The sequence below is a fragment of the Gossypium hirsutum genome, chromosome D04 (genome assembly GCF_007990345.1).
Source record: "Gossypium hirsutum isolate 1008001.06 chromosome D04, Gossypium_hirsutum_v2.1, whole genome shotgun sequence".
Lineage (NCBI taxonomy): Eukaryota > Viridiplantae > Streptophyta > Magnoliopsida > Malvales > Malvaceae > Gossypium > Gossypium hirsutum.
This window is the reverse complement of record NC_053440.1, coordinates 47,484,280-47,503,689: the sequence shown is the minus strand read 5'-3', so window position 1 is coordinate 47,503,689 and position 19,410 is coordinate 47,484,280. Positions and strand designations below refer to the sequence as shown.

General features: G+C 34.0%; 1 protein-coding gene across 1 annotated transcript; it reads right to left on the bottom strand.

The window, feature by feature from the left end:
- Window positions 1-7,988: 7,988 nt before the first annotated feature.
- LOC107939369 (BAHD acyltransferase DCR) lies at window positions 7,989-10,188 on the bottom strand. Its single transcript, XM_016872698.2, has one exon. It carries the CDS (start codon window positions 9,808-9,810, stop codon window positions 8,410-8,412), a length of 1,401 nt encoding a protein of 466 aa, XP_016728187.1. The 5' UTR covers window positions 9,811-10,188; the 3' UTR covers window positions 7,989-8,409.
- Window positions 10,189-19,410: the final 9,222 nt, after the last annotated feature.

Genomic DNA, 19,410 nt, shown 5'->3' with positions numbered 1-19,410 from the left:
GAAAGAATCATATCTAACAATCGTTGAATTTAAACAACACAATAGCGAAAGTTTGCAGTCAATTTAAGATTAGACATCATAATTCGTCACCGTATCGACCAAAAATGAATGGTGCAGTAGAGGCGCCCAACAAAAATATCAAGAAAATTGTAGGGAAAATGACTGAAACTTACAAAGATTGGCATGAGAAATTACCATTTTCTCTCATTGCTTATCGAACATCTATCAGGACTTCTACCGAGGCAACACTTTTTTCTTTGGTTTATGGGATAGAGGCAGTTTTACCCATTGAAGTTGAAATCCCTTCCCTCCGGGTATTAGCTGAATTAAAGTTAGATGAGGCCGAATGGATCCAATCTCGATATGATCAGTTGAACCTGATAGAAGGAAAAAGGCTAAAGGCTATTCATCACGGTCAGATGTATCAAAAACGAATGATGCGAGCCTATAACAAAAAGGTTTGTCCTAGAGAATTCCACGAGGGGGACTTGGTGTTGTAAAAGATCATTCCTCTACAAAAGGATTTGAAAGGGAAGTGGATGCCAAAATGGGAAGGACCTTATGTTGTAAAGAAGGTCTTTTCTAGAGGAGTTTTGATTTTGAGTGAGATGGATGGTAAAAACTTGCCAAATACTTTAAACTCAGACTCAGTCAAGAAGTACTTCACTTGAGGAAAGAGAAAGGGACCAAAGTGAAAACCCGCAAAGGGCGCTTTGAGTCCTAAAAAGAAACTAAGGTAAAAACCCGCAAAGGGCATCTTAATTTTTTTTAAAAAAAAGAAGACTAATGTGAAAACCCGCAAAGGGTGCTTTGAGTTATAAAAAAATATAAAAATATAAAAAGAAAAATGAGAGGCCAAGGTGAAAACCCGCAAAGGATGCCTTGAGACCAAAGGGGATTTGAGTTGAAAACCCAAAAAGGGCGGCTCAAATTTTGGATCCGAATGGGTCATGAGGTGATCAAAGCAGCTCAAATTTTGATCAGGTTGGGGCATATGGTGATCTTGCTATACCTAAATCAACAGGAAAAGGTAAGCGACATCTTGGGGCATCGACAAAGTATTGTAGATCTCCTAAACATATGTCAAACTTAGAATGGTCTTCAGAAAGTTGGCATAGAAAGGTTCAAGCTACGATATTTGGAGCACCTAGTCTTCATATTATTTATATTGAATTTGCTGTATTTGAATACTTTATTATTTTCAAGACACATGTTTCCAATTAATTCTTCTCTTCATTCTTATTGTCATTGATAATTTATTCATTTCGAGCCATGCTCCCAAATCAATTCTATTTTATCCATTGTTATGATCTTTTTGCAAGCATCTTGCATTGGAATAATGATTAATGGACTAATAATACTTTCACAAGGGAAGTTTTGCATATTACTCTAGAAATTTTTAAATAATACAAGAACCTAAAACAGGACTATTGTTTAGAATGCACCAAGTTTAAAGGTTGAAATATCTAAGAAGGAAAAGTCTAAATTAAGACTATCCCTTTGGATTTTGTTGTCAAAACATTGATTGAACAAGATGACAAGATGTCGTGTTGGTGACAAAACTTCAATGAACAAACAAGCAATGATCACCGAGTGATAAGAAGAAGTTTTCTTGAAGAAGAAAGTTGTACAATTGTGTATAAACATTTGGTATGGCACATTGGGAATGGTGTAAGGCCAAAGAGATTTATATCGTTTATCCTTGAAACGCAGTAGGAGAAGATTGAGAAAGAGTCAGATCTTATACTCTTAAATTACAGTGGGAGGAGGATGGTTCGAATTTTATGTCCCAAAATTATAGTGGATTGAACTTTGAAGATTACAGTAGATTGAACCTTGAAGATTACAGTGGGGGCAATCCGATTAAATAAGATATGAGTGTTACCAGTCGAACAAGATGACGTTCTGACGTGTTGGTAATAAAGCTTTAATAAACAATGAGCAATAACAACTCAAACATTAAGAGATCATTTTGCATTTTGCATTCATGCATGCACATTTAGTTAGGAGATTTTGATTCATTCCGATCATAACATCCTAATCATTAGGCATAAATAGGTTCATGCAATGGATTCTATATGTCATACTCCCTGGAGAGCAGGTCAGTGGAACCACAAATCCTATACCCTTGAAGCTGCAGTGGGATGGATTGAAGTTATCATAGCGAATCTTATTTCCCTGGCGTCGCAATAGATTAAAGCTAAAGGCAGCAAATCTTATTTCTTTGGCGTTGCAGTGGAACAGATTAAAGCTAAAGAAAACGAATCCTATTTCCGTGGTGTCACAATAGATTAAAGCTGAAGGTGGCCAATTTTATTTCCTTTGCATTGCAGTGGAACAGATTAAAGCTGAAGGCAACGAATCTTATTTCCCTGGCGTCACAATAGATTAAAGCAGAAGATAGCGAATCTTATTTCCTTGGCATTGCAGTGGAGCAAATTAAAGTTGAAGGCAGCAAATCTTATTTCCCTGGCGTTGCAATAGATTAAAGTAGAAGGCAGTGAATTTTATTTCCTTGGCGTTGCAGTGGAACAGATTAAAGCTGAAGGCAACGAATCTTATTTCCCTGGCGTCGCAATAGATTAAAGCTAAAGGCAGCAAATCTTATTTCCTTGGCATTGCAGTGGAACAGATTAAAGTTAAAGGCAGCAAATCTTATTTCCCTAGCGTCATAGTAGATTAAAGCTGAAGGCAACAAATCTTATTTCCTTGGCGTTGCAGTGGAGCAGATTAAAGCTGAAGGCAGCGAATCTTGGCGTTAAGACTGAAGGCAGCGAATCTTATTTCCCTGGCGTTGCAGTAGAACAGATTAAAGCTAAAAGCAGCAAATCTTGTTTCCCTGGTGTTGCAGTGGAATAGATTAAAGCTGAAGTGGAGCGGATTAAAGCTAAAGGTAGCGAATCCTATCTCCTTGGCGTTACATTGGAACAGATTAAAGCTAAAGGTAGCGAATCTTGTTTCCCTGATGTTGCAGCGGAGCAGATTAAAGCTGAAGGTAGCAAATCTTATCTCCCTGACGTTAAGACTGAAGGTAGCAAATCTTATTTCCCTTGCGTTGTAGTGAAACAGATTAAAGCTAAAGGTAGTGAATATTGTTTCCCTAGCGTTGCAGTGGAATAGATTAAAGCTGAAGTGGAGTGGATTGAAACACCAATTTCTATACCCCTAAAGATGCAGTGGGTTAGAACAAGGTTACTTGAAGAAGAGAAGCACCGAAGAAGTCGAGGTTCGACAAGACCGGGCATAATTGGGCTTTTAGTCTTTGCTCCGTTCCTGTTACACAACAACGAGCAAAGAGGGGCAACTATCATAGTCCATTTTTGCCGGCCCAATTAATAAATAAAAACAAAAAAAAAGTCCAGTTAATGTCCAAATTACAAAAGCCGACACCAGCCTAAATACAATACAAACCCAAAGCCCAAATTCACTAACCCAAAACCATTTACCCAAACCCAAACCTGAATTACAAGCCCAAATCGGAGGAATACCCCAGAAGCTTCTAGGGTTTCTAAAAATCCTTGCGCCACAGTTGAGTCCAGGCTTCCCTTCGCACGTGCTGCTCCACTGCCACGCACCGGCCTCCCCCACGTGCGCCTCGCTTCCAGTTGGCCTCACACCTGCAACAAAAAAGTAGTGAAAGAAACTGAATGAAATCAAAGAAAATAATAGAATAGATTTTTTATATATTTTTTCATTTTCTGTTATTTTGGCTATATAAAGCCAAATACAACTCTATAAAACGGATACTGGATACGAAAATCAATACAAAAAAATCAAAAACTTCAAAAGCAAATTAGATTTTTAAGGTGATTGGAGTTTTTTTCTTTTCTATATTTGATTGATTGTGTGTGAAAAAAAATAGAAAAGAGGGCAAGAGATTTACCTGTGTAAGCGCGTTGTAGGAGTCCTCCTTCACTTCGTCTAAATCGGGGTGGAAAGGGGGATTCTGGGTTTCGAAACGGTGAGAAAAAGGGGCAGAGATTTAGGTTTTTTGTTTGATGGTTTTAGCCTGATAAAACACTTCTATTTTAAGTTTTTTTTAGTTTTATAACTCTCTTTAAACGACGTCGTCTAGGGCCTACTTCAGTGGCCTCAAAACGACGTCGTTTAATAGTCTGTACCCGATGACCTGACCTAGATGTGGCTAGATCCGCGAGTTTTGGTATTAGGAGGGGTATTTGCGTGCCAAGTCCCTCTTCTTTTGTGTTGTGGTTCAATCTGGCCCTTTTTGTTATTTTAATTTTGGCCATATAATTTTCTACTGGTTTCATTGCGGTCCATGATGGAACGCGGCGTTTTGGAGGGCAGGAATTAATTTCCCTTTTGGTCCCTCCCTGTTATTCGCGCGTTTCAATATGGTTCATATCCTTTTATTTATTTCAGATTTGCCCCTAAATTTCTGTTTTATTTTCAAATTAGTCCTTTTGTCATTTTTTTTGCTATTAAATTAATTAGTTTAATACTCTTGTTATTATTATTATTACTATTATTATTATTAGTATTTTTTATCAATTTACCTAACCTTTTTATATATATTATTTATTTCTATTATGTACTATTATTTTAAGTTTTTTATATTATTATCATATATTATTATTTAGTTTCATAATGAATTATTTTATATTTTTACGTTAATCCAATAGAATTTATTTTTTTAAATGGTTTTCTTTTATAATACGTAATTTATATCAAATTATTTTCATGTTGTATGTTATGGATTTCATATTATTAAAACCATTAATTTTAAGTTCTTTCTTTAACTTATTTGTATATATTAGTTTAAATCTATCTTCATAATTATCTAATTTATTTCTTTTAAAAACCCTATTTTAATAAATTTTACTTATTTCAACTTTTACACATATAGTTATATATATTATTATTTATATTGAGTATTTCATTTCATATGTATTACCTATTTAGATTAACATGTGTATTATTTTGGGTTTTATTTATTTTGATTTTCTTTTTATAATACTTACTTTAAAATTCACTTAGATATTATTATTCATTTTTAATTCTATTTTTAAATTATTTCAAGTCTTCACATTAATTACTTCTTTTAAATTTTTATATACGTGTATTTTGTGTATATATATTGATAATTTCAAATTTCTTTTCTCTCATGCTACTTTTTTTAGTTATTTTAAAATTGTTATATTTTATTTGTGATAGGCTTTTAGGTCATTAGCTTTCAAATGTTGATGTTAATATTTATATGTGATTATTGCTCTTATATGTACGGTATTGTTTATTTGTATTTATTGATTATTTGTCATTTGTTAGAGTATATTTTGTTTACAAATCGTCCTTTTGCATTGTACGTCATCATTCAATTGCACTATGTTTGTTTAAAAGATTGCATTTGATTAAAACACTAAAATCATTTTATCCATAAGTTTTCAAAACACTTAGTATCCAAAGATTCTTGAGAAGATTGTGCCCTAACTTACTGGGCTTCAATTTTCCTCGTTAAATTTAGATAACCGAGTACCCCTTTTCAATAAAATCGTACAGATTTTAAATAAAAGTTTATTCTCGGGATTTCAAAATGTTGTGTCCTAACTCAGTGGATATGACATTTTGTTACCTTGAGTTAAGGATTTCTAAAAATAAAGGCAATATTCGGTATTTGGGAATTTTTAGAAATTGAACCCTAACTTACTGGATTCTGATTTTTCATTTGACCTAAATAACCGAATATCCTTCTCAAACTTAAATACATGAGTTTTAAAAGTCAAAAGACAAACTTAATTTCGAGGATTAGAAATATTGCACCCTAACTCATTAGGCGTGACATTTTACTTCTTCAAAATAAGGTCTTATCATCCAATTCAATTTATTCAAAATTTTCTTTTAAAAAAGGATTGTATTTTAAAATCTTTTCAAATTTTCGACACTAAGACATTAAATAATCAATTCGGTACCAATTTTGGGCGTTGCGAGGGTGCTAACCCTTCCTTGTGCATAACCGACTCCCGAACCTGTTTTTTCAAATTTCGTAGACCAAAATTATTATTTTAATAAATAGAAATGTTTTATTAAAATCTCAAAGTGACCCGATCACACCTCGAAAAAGATTGGTGACGACTCCATTTTCGTTTCCTAAAGTCGACTCCCGTTTTTAAAAAAAAAAAGGTTTCGACACTAATGATTACATGCTGGTATATATAAATATATATACATATCAAATAGATGAGAGGTTAATTCAATTCAAGGCTAAAATATCTCATTGTTATCTTAAAACACTAAAAATGATACTTTACAGACGACGGTGCTTTTGAACATTCAACAAATTAAACCAACATTGGTTTAATTTTTCCTGCACAACCACATGTGGAAACTGTAGCTAATAGAAATTTCTACGAAGGATGTTGACATATATAGGATAAATGAAAAGTAGGGGAAAAAGATGTCACCTATAAAGTAAAGCAACAATACAAAATAAGGAGGTCATTCATAGGGGGAGTGATGAATATGAGAAGCAATAAAATAAATACAATTGATATATTTAACAACATTTTCCACGTGTTCTACAATCTCAATACCTGCCCAGAAATCTAGAAATTGGAGCAGACATATCTAGGAAAATGACGAGTTTGATTCGATGGAATTTTAAATTATTACTTAATTAATGGAATGTAAAATTTTAGTAAAAGTAAGAAAATCCACTTACGATAGAGGTTGATGATGAAGCCCTTTCAACATCTCACCACATACAAAGCCAACAAGTGGAACATAATTGAATTGTTACTGAAACGTCATAAATAAATTTGATGCGAAATATTACATGCTACAAATAATAAAACCAAGATGATATGAATGAGGTTCTTTTATATATTATATTTTTTTCAGCTTTATATATGGTACAAATACGTTCATATCTTAAGAGTTTATATAAATAAATGAATACTTTAAATATAATTATAAAATAAATAGTACATAGGTACACGAATTGTCAAATGGAATAAATAAATTTTTTCTCAAATTATTTAATTTTACTTTAGATTACTCATGCTGTGATATGCTTTTTTACTTTTTCTTTCAACAAAAGTAAAAGTTTCATATCCATATTTATATTTATTGTTTGGATAGAAAATATGTTTAATGCTTTTATACATATGTATTATATATATATACTTTAAACTGCCAAAAATATATTTAGGTATTGAATAATAGGAAGACAGACCATCATCCATTTCAAGCATCTCGTTCGAAATTCGAATAAAATTTAGGTATTGAATTTGCAAAGCTTCTTTATTTTTATCTGAAAATTAAGGGTAATTTTTTCCTAAAATTTGGATTCCATCTAAAATCCTAAATTACTTTATAAAAAAGTCGTAATAAAATTATATCTTATACTACATGATGTTCGTAATATGAAATTATAAAATAGTTAAAATATTAAAATTCGAGCACCGTAATTTTATTTTTAAATTTTACATTAGTAGCTGTAATGTTACAATTGACGAACGAAATACCTATTAATATTGTATTTGCGAAGAAAATGGTCCAAAGCGGCATCATTTTAAACGTGAATAAATTTTTACATTTCAGAAAATGAAAGGTTCTTCAAAGTTGCAAAAGTAATAGTAAAAGTGGGTTCGTTGTACTTGCCAAGAATTTTGCGAGGAGATAATTATTTTTTGGATTGTAATTTCACTTTTACCGTCGACTAATTACTGCGTACAAGCAAGTGTACATACATAGCCTTAATTTCAAAGGAAAAATCATTTTCACTTTTCACAACATATCCTGATCGATATCTGGAGGTAGGCCAAGAGCTCTGCAGTTCATCGTAAAATGATAATACAAGTTAAAAGTGTAAAAACATCCTAAAAGAGCAGTCAAACTTGATATTATTGGTTCTGGTTTGAGAGAAAAATTTTAGGTACAAATGGATGGTGTTATGTATATGTGTGGTTGTTGTTTAGAATTTAAGAGGATTATCTTAAAGACAAAGAAAGATTAAAATAAACAATTGAATGTGACAAAACATGCCTCCATAGCTAGTATTAGAGATAAGGACCTGAGATGAACCGGATAGTTGCCACTACCCAGATTGGTAATTAGAAACACAGCCATTTGATTTCATCTGTCATTCTAATATTATGTTGCCATTACACATATATGTATATAATACCAAAAAATTTCCAAACCATATATATATGAAACCTAACCGACACAAGAATTGGGAAAATAACTCGAATTTTATGGTTTCTGACTTGATCCATTTTTATAGGGGTAACCTTTTTTTTCTTTTTTTTGAGTTTACAGGAAATGAAATCACAGCCGTTCAAGTTTATGGTGGTATTTTCTTCCTCCAAGATTTGGGTAACGGTTTAACAACTTATCACCCATCACAAATTGCCACCTCGGATTTATGTTTCTTTTCCCTACTGATTGCACTCACAGGAATTCGGATACGTACTGCATAATCTCAGGGTCATTCTCAACCTCCAACATGGTATCAGGGGCCAAAACAACCTCCAAATCAACGCTCCCGTTCCCATCTCTCCCAGGAAAGGCTGAGATCTTCCCATCAAACTTGTTGGCCCTACCACTCCTCACCGCCAAAGGTCGCCCCCACCCAAAATCATTATTGTACATTGGGAATCTGGGAGAGCTCCCCATGGTGATTGATGCACCGTCAGCGTTACCCAACGGGAACAACCTCGGCTGCTTCTCCCAATCCGCTACACCTTTCCGCACCGTATCATTGTTATGCGCCACCACGTTTTTATGCAGTATATCGGCGGCCCAGCTCAAGTCCTTTCCCAGCAACTCACCAGCTGAGGCGAAAGTCGGAATACTCTGAATCGCGTTTCCGAAGTAGTACGGCTCCAGCTTTGGGTCCAACCTGCGGCGGCAATTCACCGCCATCCTAAACGTCGTCGTTTTGGTTGGCTCCAATTTCCTGGCCCGGGTCACCGACCTCCAAAGCTGAGCACAGAGTGATTGAAAGGACGAAATCTCATCATTACTGTTTCTCACTTTACCGTTAGTTTCCACGTTAACGGATTTCCAACTGTCGTTACAGAGCTTGCCTAAGACTTCGGAATTCGTTTGTTTAGTTAATAAACAACCGTAATTAGCTCTGTATTTAAGTTTTAAAATCGCTTCTCTGCTGAAATGAAGAATCCTTTCCCTCAACGGCTCGTCGCCGGCGAAAGTAACGGTGGGTCCTCCGGGAGGGAATTTAAGCACGGCTTGGGAATTAAACACGGTGTTCCGACCAAAATCGGGAGATTTCGATATTTTTAAAGCCCCTTTGGTGATCTCAGCGAAAGTGTTGAAAAAGTGCCAGAATGAAGTCCCATCGGTCACAGCGTGATTCACTATACACCCAATAAAAACCCCGTCGGCCAACTCGGTAACTTGAACTGCAGCTAAGGGCTTGAAGTGGCCTGAGTAACTAAGTGTCTTGTCGAAAGTGAAAAACTGTTTGACACAATCGGGGACATCGCCGGGGACCAAAACGTTGTGAATGGAAATATTGGGGGATTTCACAACGAGGAAGTCAATGCCGGCATCGTTGCAGGTGATGTGGACGTGACCGTCGGGGTCCGTGGTGAGACGACCAGCCAAAGGAGGGAAGTAGGAGAGAGTAGTGGACAGGGATTGTTTAAGGAAGCACACGAGGTCGTCGAACGAATAAGGAGGAGAAGTGAGCAAAACCCCTTTTTGAATGTACTGACATGAAAGCATAGGGATGTCAGAAACCGAAAGCTTTAAGGTTTTGATGTCAGATATTTGGTCTGGGGAAACCGTGCATCTAGACACAAGAGTAAAAGAAGGTGAAGAAGGCATGGTGATATATAATAGTGTTTTTGTTTTCCAATGTCTGAGCTGATCAATAGTAGCTGAGGAAGACTGGTTGAGGGAAAGAGGGATTTATATAGGAGAAACAAAGGATTTAAGTTCATGAACTTGGCGCAAAAAAGGAGGTTTGGTGGTACTTGTTTATTTGTTTATTTTATTAATTAATTTTTTTCTCTTATATGTCTTTCTCTCCCTAAATCCATTTGTTTATATATTATAGATATTTTATTTCTATCTATTTGGATTTGTCGGGATAGATTTATAAATCTATATCTCTCGTTTCATTGTCAAACAACCCTAACTAGCACCTGTAATAACCGCAACTGCTCATGAAGAAAAAATAATGGACCGGCCAATTTTGCAAGGTTAATTTAGGCGATTATGCTAATCATCTAACCTCACTGCATTAATTAAATTTGTGCCTACTCATTTCAGGTCAAAAGTTAACAATCTTCACCCAATTATTGCTAAATCCTTTTTGCTTTTGTTATTTTTCCCCCCATTTTCGAAACTTGGATAAGATTCCATACTCTCATCACAACTTCAGTGCTCCTGTAATCATTAATAATTTCTTTGAGAGTCCATGGATCATCCAATATGCTAGGTAGCTTAATTATGCGATTCTAGAAATAATGAGAGCCGCACACAAAAAGAGGCAATACCACAAAATGTTTTTGACCAGGATATATACCCCATAATTTCTTTGCTCCATAGGGGATCATCCCACCCAAGGTTCCTTTCGAAAAGTTGATTAGTTATTTATACATTAAGCGATTCACATGACAATGTCCGAGAGCTGCTAGTAGCGATTTTGTTGTATTTAGAAAAGAATGGATTGGCCCATCCCGCCCCTATGATAGCAGCTCGGCAACCGACTAAATAAAAATATCAACAATGTGTTTGTGTGGCGGTTTACAGCGGGTAAGAACTGGATACAAACAAATCCGACAGACTCAGATGGCATTGAAACAAAACTGAACATTCATTCCATGTTAAATAAGCGCGACAAGATGAGCTTGTCCTTTCCCCTAGCTCTCTCCACCATCCCATTGAATTTTCATTGCTTTGGATTGGACTACTAATTTTCAGTCAAGACCAGCGTGCTCAATGACTAGTGCGAGAAGTGAGTGGTGAGGCAACAAGCAAGGCTGGCGGCTAGCGGTGGTTCCTATATACTTGTTACCAAATTGAAACTGGTGTAATCCTTGACGTGCTGCACAGTACCTAGCACTGGGCATCACTTCCATATCCATTTTGCAGTCAATGTGAGGTCGTTTTGGACCCTTTTTTGATTAGATAACAAACTGGGCCACTATGTTGAGCACGAGTTTCCGAATAGAAAATAGAAAGACATGACAAAGAACAGAAAATGCAAACTAATATCATCATTGGTTACTAATGGACATTTTTGAGGCCTTAGGCAAAATAATAAAATAGAGTTTTAGGTTATTTAAAAGTTGGAGAAAATTTTTTTTAGATCCCTTCACAGTTGGTAAAAAATATATTTTGGGCCCTTAAAAGCTTCAAAAAAATTTTTTGGGTCCTTAAAAGTTGGTAAAAATTTTTTTTGACCTTTAAAAGTGTTTAAAAAAAATTTAGGCCCCTTTCAGCCTCAGGTCCTACGCAGCCGCACCTCTAGATGATCCCTAGGGTCGGGCCTAATCATCAAATAAATAAGAGCTCATTGGTTTTGGTTATGAAATTGAAATTAATTTTCTTAACAACTACTTATGATTGGAAATATAATTCAGCACATATTAAATGAATAAAAGTTGTAATAGCTGATTCAACGGTTCCTTAAATCGGATATGTAATGTGTCCGTTAGTAGAATTTTGTATCAGAGCATTTTTTTTCTTGGTTAGTACGTATAAGTACATAGTTAGACTGCACATTGTGGATTAGGTGAGCCAAGTCGATTCCAAATCCGAATAAGATCAATTTAGATTTTAAAATTTTTAGATCATTTTGAGTTCGAATAATTTTGATTTTGGATTAATTTTATATTTAAATATGAGTTTTAAATTGTTTCACAACAAGGAAAATAATTTTTAACAATTAAAAGACTACTGATGACAGTGCTTGCCACAGTGCTATTAAGCATTCAACAAATTAAACGAACCCATATGATCATTGTTTGAACTTTTACTGCACACCTACATGTGGAAAGCATAGCTAATTGAAATTTCTACAAAAGACGTTGACATATATATGATAATAAAAAAAAGTTTGGAAAAAAGGGGGGTCACCTATAAAGTAAAGCTAAAACACAAAAAAATGGGGCCATGCGCGGGGGAGTGATGAATATCATAACCAACAAAATATATACAATTGTGGTGTTTTGGGTTGATATGGATCATCAAGATTTTTCACATGTGCTACAATCCCAATATCTGCTTCCAAGAAAGCTCAAAATTGTAGCAGACATATCCAGGAAGCTGATCAACTTAGTATTGTCTTTGCCAAGAAAGTGCTTCAAAGCCTAATTGTTTTGACTAAGTGCCTATGCCATATTTTAAACGTGAATCACTTCTTACATTTCAGAAAATGAAGGGGTTCTTTAAAGTGGCAACACTAAAAGTAAAAGTCGAAACCCTTTGTACTCAGTAAGAATTTAAGAACCTCAATTTTGTCACGAGATTATTATTTTTTGGATTATAATTTCATTTTTACTCTCGTGTTTATTGATTACTTACCGTGTACAAGCGACATACGGTTATCATGTCATATCAGTATAAACAAAAAACTAAATGCAGAAACGTAGCTAAATCTATCAATATGTTGAAATTTTCATGTTTTGTAGTTTTAATTTTTCTAATTAACACACAAGTATTTTAGAGAAAGTGACTCTCTTTTCTAGAAATGGGATGTTAGAAAAATTATGAATGTGTAATTTAAAGATCATAACTCTAATATATAACTTTTGTACATTAGCCTTAATTTCTAATCAATCCATCATCAATTGTAACACCCGAATTCAACCTGATCGTTGGGTCTGAGTTACCGAATGCTACATTAATTGCTGAAGCAACTACGTTCACAAACTATCAGTATAATGCAATACACGACTTATTTCCAAGCATGATACGTATTTAATATGACATTTAATAGTTATCGAGTCTTATACGAGTGTCGAAAGCTCAAAAACCAAATTGGAAATGAATAGGGATGAAAATGTAAAGAATTCAACTTACAGGACTGACGCTGTGACGTGAGGGTGTCCTTCGTCGCAATGTTACAAACTATTTTGATCCCACTGTGACGACAGGGTTCCTCGTCACGGCGTAACAAACTGTCCAGCCTTGTTCTGACGACAACTTTACGGCGTTGCGACATGAAACTTTCATTGTGATGTCACTTGAACAATGTTGCGACGTCACTCACTGCTTTTGCAAAAAAAAAATTAAGTTCAAAACTTTTCGTTTCATGCCAACCAAAGTCAATAACAAAACAACCTCAAAAATGTCCAAATGAATAGTTTTTATGCAATTGTAACATGTCTGAAACACACATAAAATGTAACACCCCTAACCCGTATCCGTCGCCAGAATAAAGTTATGGAGCATTACTGCAAAAACGTAACTTAAAGCATTTAATCACATACATTTCATGAATCGTGTCTAAATTCATTCAAACACGTGTATATCATCCCTATTTCGAGCCCCTAAGGCCATAAAAACACATTAGAAACGATTCGGGACTATATCAGAAACATTTAGAATTTTATAGCAAAAGATAAAAACTTTCACACTGCAAGGGTCACACAACTGTGTGGCCAGGCCTTGTGACTCACACGGCCGAGACACACGTCCGTGTCTTAGGCCGTGTGGAAATTCGAAGTAAGGACACACGGCCATGTCCTAGCCTGTGTCTGTGCCAATGTAACTCTCTGACTTGGGTCACACGGCCAAGCCAGAAGTCCGTGTGTCAGGCTGTGTAACTCTCGAAATATCCTTATACGCCCGTGTTCCAAGCTGTGTGCTAGGCCGTGTAACTGCCTGACTTGCAACCCTTTGAAACCTACAAAGGACACATGGTCGTGTCACGTAGCCGTGTGTCACACACGGCTGAGATACATGATCGTGTCCTTGGCCGTGTAGACGAGAAATAGGCCAATTTCAAGCCATTTCCTTCATCTTAAACAAACAGACATCCACAAGCCATTTAGCACATATCACTAAGCCTTTAAAACATACCTAAACATGTTTAACAATGACTATATCATTGATCCATTAATCCATACAACCAATATGCCAAAAGGCAACTCAATCACATATCATCAAATCAGCCAAAGCATAAACACGTTTGGTAATAATCAACCACACACAACTACCTATTTTCATGCCAAGCCATAACACAATTAACCATATGCCAAAACACATCTAAATATACCAAATTGGTCTTTTAAAACATACATTCACTTGACCGTATCAACATTAGCCACTAAAGCACCAAAATGCCAAAATGTCATCAACCATGTAACCACATATTTAAATGCCAAACATAATAACTAGATCATCAAACTTAATTCACCTATACATGCCATTATAACCATAATTCAAAACCTCAAAATCTTTCGAAATAGTCGCGGGATAGTGTGATAGGTCTCCGACGAGCTTCCAAACCGAACGAGCTTCTGATTATCTATAAAACATGGGAAATAAGACTATGTAAGCATATAATGCTTAGTATGTTCGTATAACATAAAACACAGCTTATCGTTCACTTCATAACATTAAAATTTAACATGGCATAATCCCACTTTTAGCTTGGCACAAGCCTAGGCATCAACACAAACATGTTAGCATAATTCAAAACCTCAAAATCTTCCGAAATAGTTACGGGATAGTGTGATAGGTCTCCGACGAGCTTCCAAACCGAACGAGCTTCCGATTATCTATAAAACATGGGAAATGAGACTATGTAAGCATATAATACTTAGTATGTTCGTATAACATAAAACACAGCTTATCGTTCACTTCATAACATTAAAATTTAACATGGCATAATCCAAATTTTAGCTTGGCACAAGCCTAGGCATCAACACAAACATGTTAGCATACTTGAACATAATTCACATGAATTTAACATGGATAACCATTAAACTTGAGCATAATTCAATTGAACTCACCATCTATCATAACATAACATATTTTCCATGTAGCTAATCATTTCAATGTATTTCATACATACATGTCTTGGTTCATATTGTACACTTACCATATCCTTTCAAATTTATGCTCGTTGAACCATTAGAATATCATTGGATACGCGGGAAAGCTCACGCAATGTCTTGGTTCATAACCGTAATATTTCCTGTCATATACATAGTTGCTCCCACGAGCTGTGAAATAGGTTTGCTTACACGAGCTATAAAATGGTCCTACTCAAACGAGCTATGGGTCGAAATGTGAGCTACACGATGCTGCTCACATGAGCTGTGGAGTATTTGCAACACATGCCAGACCTCAGCCATCGGTAGGACATTCAAGACCAGCACCCGAAACATGTAAAGCCTAATGACATGTCATTTGTATATTACGAATTCCTAAAGTTCAGACGGGGCTCGATAGACGTCATAACATCGTTGGATTTGCATCAATCATTTACATAACAATCCATAATTTACATATAGCTTAAAAGATAGCATTAAAACATTTCATAATTAGACGAACTTACCTTGACGACAAAGGCGTATAAACAAAGTCGACTAATCTGAAGCTTTTTCTTTACCCCGAGCTAAATTCGTACGAGGTCTATCTTGATATGCGTAATGAACTCTTGGCCAAACCTTCAAGCTCCATTAATGGTTTTTTCTTAGGTTAATTTCGGTGGTGGATGGACAAAACAAAGATGATGACTTTGTTTTAACTATTTTACTATCATTTATTTATTAATTTACAATTATAACCTTATTACTAAACATTAAAATCATTTAATAATATGTACATAATTGTCCACCCACAATTAAAATGGTCTAATTACCACATAAATCCCTTAACTAATTAATATTATAGCCCTTTAGTACATTTAGCTTGTAGAACTCAAATTTTGCACATTTTATAATTTAGTCATTTTTACCAAATTAAGCATGCAAACGATAAAATTTCTTAACGAAATTTTTATACGACTTTGCTAATATTCCATAGACTCTAAAATAATAATAAAATAAATACTTTCACATCGGATTGTGGTCCTAAAACCACTATTCTGATTTCACTGAAAACGGACTATTACATAAAACACCTTCCAAACATCTATTCCATAGATTTGACCAATAGACACAACATTATTCATTACATACTAATAAACCATAGACATTAAAACTTGAGTATGCTTATTGTACTCATGCATATCACAACATATACATATGATACCTAAAATGACTTTACATATCTACATCATTAGTTGACATCATTTGCAAAACAAAACACATATAAGACTCACTAGATACATGCTAAGACTAATAAGACAAAAGGTACAAACTTTATGGAGTCAAGAAACTTAATGTGATGCTGGAATGGATATCGAAAACGTGAATTTGAACCTATCCTGTACAGGAAAAATAAATTGTATGATGAGTATATCACTCAATAGTATTTCTACAAGTCCAAAACAGTATAAGGAGATGATATAATTTGCAATTCAAAGAATCATCATCTAAAAATTTGGTTCCTTATAACTCAAGCATGAAAAATAATTCGATAAACATTTCTAATCGTAAAATCGCAAATTGTGTTACTCTTCAGTTGATATTTCAAGTTCGCGTGCTTATGTTAACTTACTTTAGTCTATCATCCTGAATTGCTCGACAACAATGACCTACCGGCCCGGATTGCCCGACGATGATGGCCTACCACCTCAAATTGTTCGGTAATGATGGTTTATTGTTATAGAACTGTCATCTCGGATTGCTCGGCAATGATGACCTGCCACCTCGGATTGCCCAACGATGTTGGCTTACCACCGTAGATTGCCAAAAAATGATGGTTTATGAATATAGTAATGTCATCTCGAATTGCCCGACAATAATGACCTACCACCTCGATTGCTCAGCGACGATGGCTACTCGATTACTCCGTCATATGTCGTATGATTACAAGTTATACATCCCTCCATTTGTTTCATATGAACCATTTAATTTTTATAATTCAAAATTCATTAGCTATCATATGTTTCAATATGCTTCCACTAGATTCTCATACTACTTATTAGATGCGAATTAAGTCTATGAATTTTACTTTATTCAATTTAGTCCTTGTATCAATATACAACCTCAATGTACCCCAATTCAATTCAATCCATCCTCAATAGTTCATTATGACAATCTAGAATGTAAAGTAACACAAAAACACACGATTTAAATAAGAATTAAACCATAGATATACTTACTAAAAACTTCGAGCTATTCGTCGATAGTTTTAGCTTTTCCATTCCTTTTCACAAATTCTGGGTCGACGTTAGCTACATATTAAAATAAACATATAATTTCATTAATAATCAACAAATTTCTGAATCAATTGACATTTTATACAAATTTTTTATTTTATTCAATTTAGTCCCTAAAATTGAAACTAACATAAATTTCAATTTAGAACTCCAAATTTCAATTTGATTTCACTGTAGTCCATTTAAAACTTTCTATTTCTTAATTTTAAAATAAATTTCACAATTTATACATTTTAGTCCCTATTAAACAAAATTGTTAATTAACCTCACAATTTAGTCCTTTTTCACATCTAACCTTAAAATCTATCAATTTAATACCTAAAACTTTAAGAACTCAACAATGATATCTTTCTCAAACTTTAACAGTTTCGAAAAATAGCACATAGATCAACAAGATTTACTCTAGGAATTTCAAAAACATAAAAATTATAAGAAAAAAATACTAATATGCATTAACTAAAGGATGTTTTAAAACTTTAGAACCCTAATGGCCGACTTCTTATTTTCTTGCTCTCCAAATTCAGTTCATGTGGTGAAGGAGAAGATATGCTTCTCTTTCCTCCACTTACAACTTTTATTATTCTGTTTTATTATATGTTTTATTTAATCAATTATAATTTATAACATTTTCCCACAATCCATAAAGCAACCGTTCACTCTAAATTTTAAGTGGTATTATTTCCACATTAGTCCTTAGTTCAAATTCTAATTAAAAAATTTCCCTGCAATTGCAATTTTTCTATTTTTACAATTTAGTCCCTATATCTTGTTTAATCACTAATTCAATAAAATTACCTATCCAAAATTCAATTCACCTACTATATAACTTCATAAATATTTAATAAGAATATGCACGAGATTGGTTTACGAAAATGAGGTCCCAAAACCGTATTTTTCGACGCCAATAATTTTCAAATAATTAAATTAGTTACTAAAGCATCTACACATATTTAGCCCATACTTTATTTATACCATAATGACTTATTTGGCCTTCAAGCTTTACAAAAAAAATCATTTTAGCCCTCCATTTGTTTTTTCATCTCTTTTAGCTTTTGAACTTGACATTGTTTGTCAAATCATTGCAAATTGGGTGGAAAAATTAACGTTTGATAATTTTGCTAATGTGACAGCCACATGACAGTCCACGTATATGTCATATTAGCAATTAATAAAGTTTTTAAAATTAAAATATTAAAATATATATTTTTAAGTTTTTTAGAATAGATTTTTTTTAATTTTAAAAAATTAATTAATTACTAATATAGGATCCATGTGGATGCAATGTTAACAAAGTTAACAAACATTAAGTTTTCCATCTATTTTGGGGTGATTTGACAAATAGTGTAAGTTTGAGGGCTAAAAGAGGCAAAAATTAAATGGAAGACTAAAATGACCTTCTTTTACTTATTATTATATAGATGTGTGTGTGTGTGTGTGTGTGTGTGTGTGATGTTCATATTATCCATAATCTGTCACTTGGACCACATATATATATTAATTAACTTATAACTACATGTCATTACATAACCTTATGAGCTCAAAACTTTACTATTATATCTAAAATGTATTATGACAAATCTCATCCATTAATTATGTTAACATAAAATCAATGAGGCTTTTGTTATATATATCATAACTAAATTCGTCCCTAATAACATATATTAACACAACTAAATAACATAAATCATATATGAATGCGTAGTATGGAAAATACATGCAATGAGATCTACATATGCTTATTTTTAACTGGTTCTCCATAAACTTTAGTAAGACCAAACCTTACCAAAATTAGAGTGTGAATAAACCAAATAAACCTTATTTTTGCAAAAAAAAAAAGCTTAAAATATTCGTAAATTGAAATAACTGAAAATGTGACTATAATAGAAAAGCATCTAAAGTTACGAACTCTCACTAAAACCAAATATCTTTAAATGACATTACACCCATATGAGCGGTGTGCTCATCAAACTTTAGGTGATAGTCCCTTAGTAAGCGGATTAGTAATTATGGAGTTTGTCCCAATATACTAATATACTTTTTAAACACCTAATCACTTTGAACTTTTTCTTTAACAACCAGGAATTTAACGTTTGTGCTTTGACTTTGATATACTTATGTTGTTATTAGAGTAAATGGTTGTC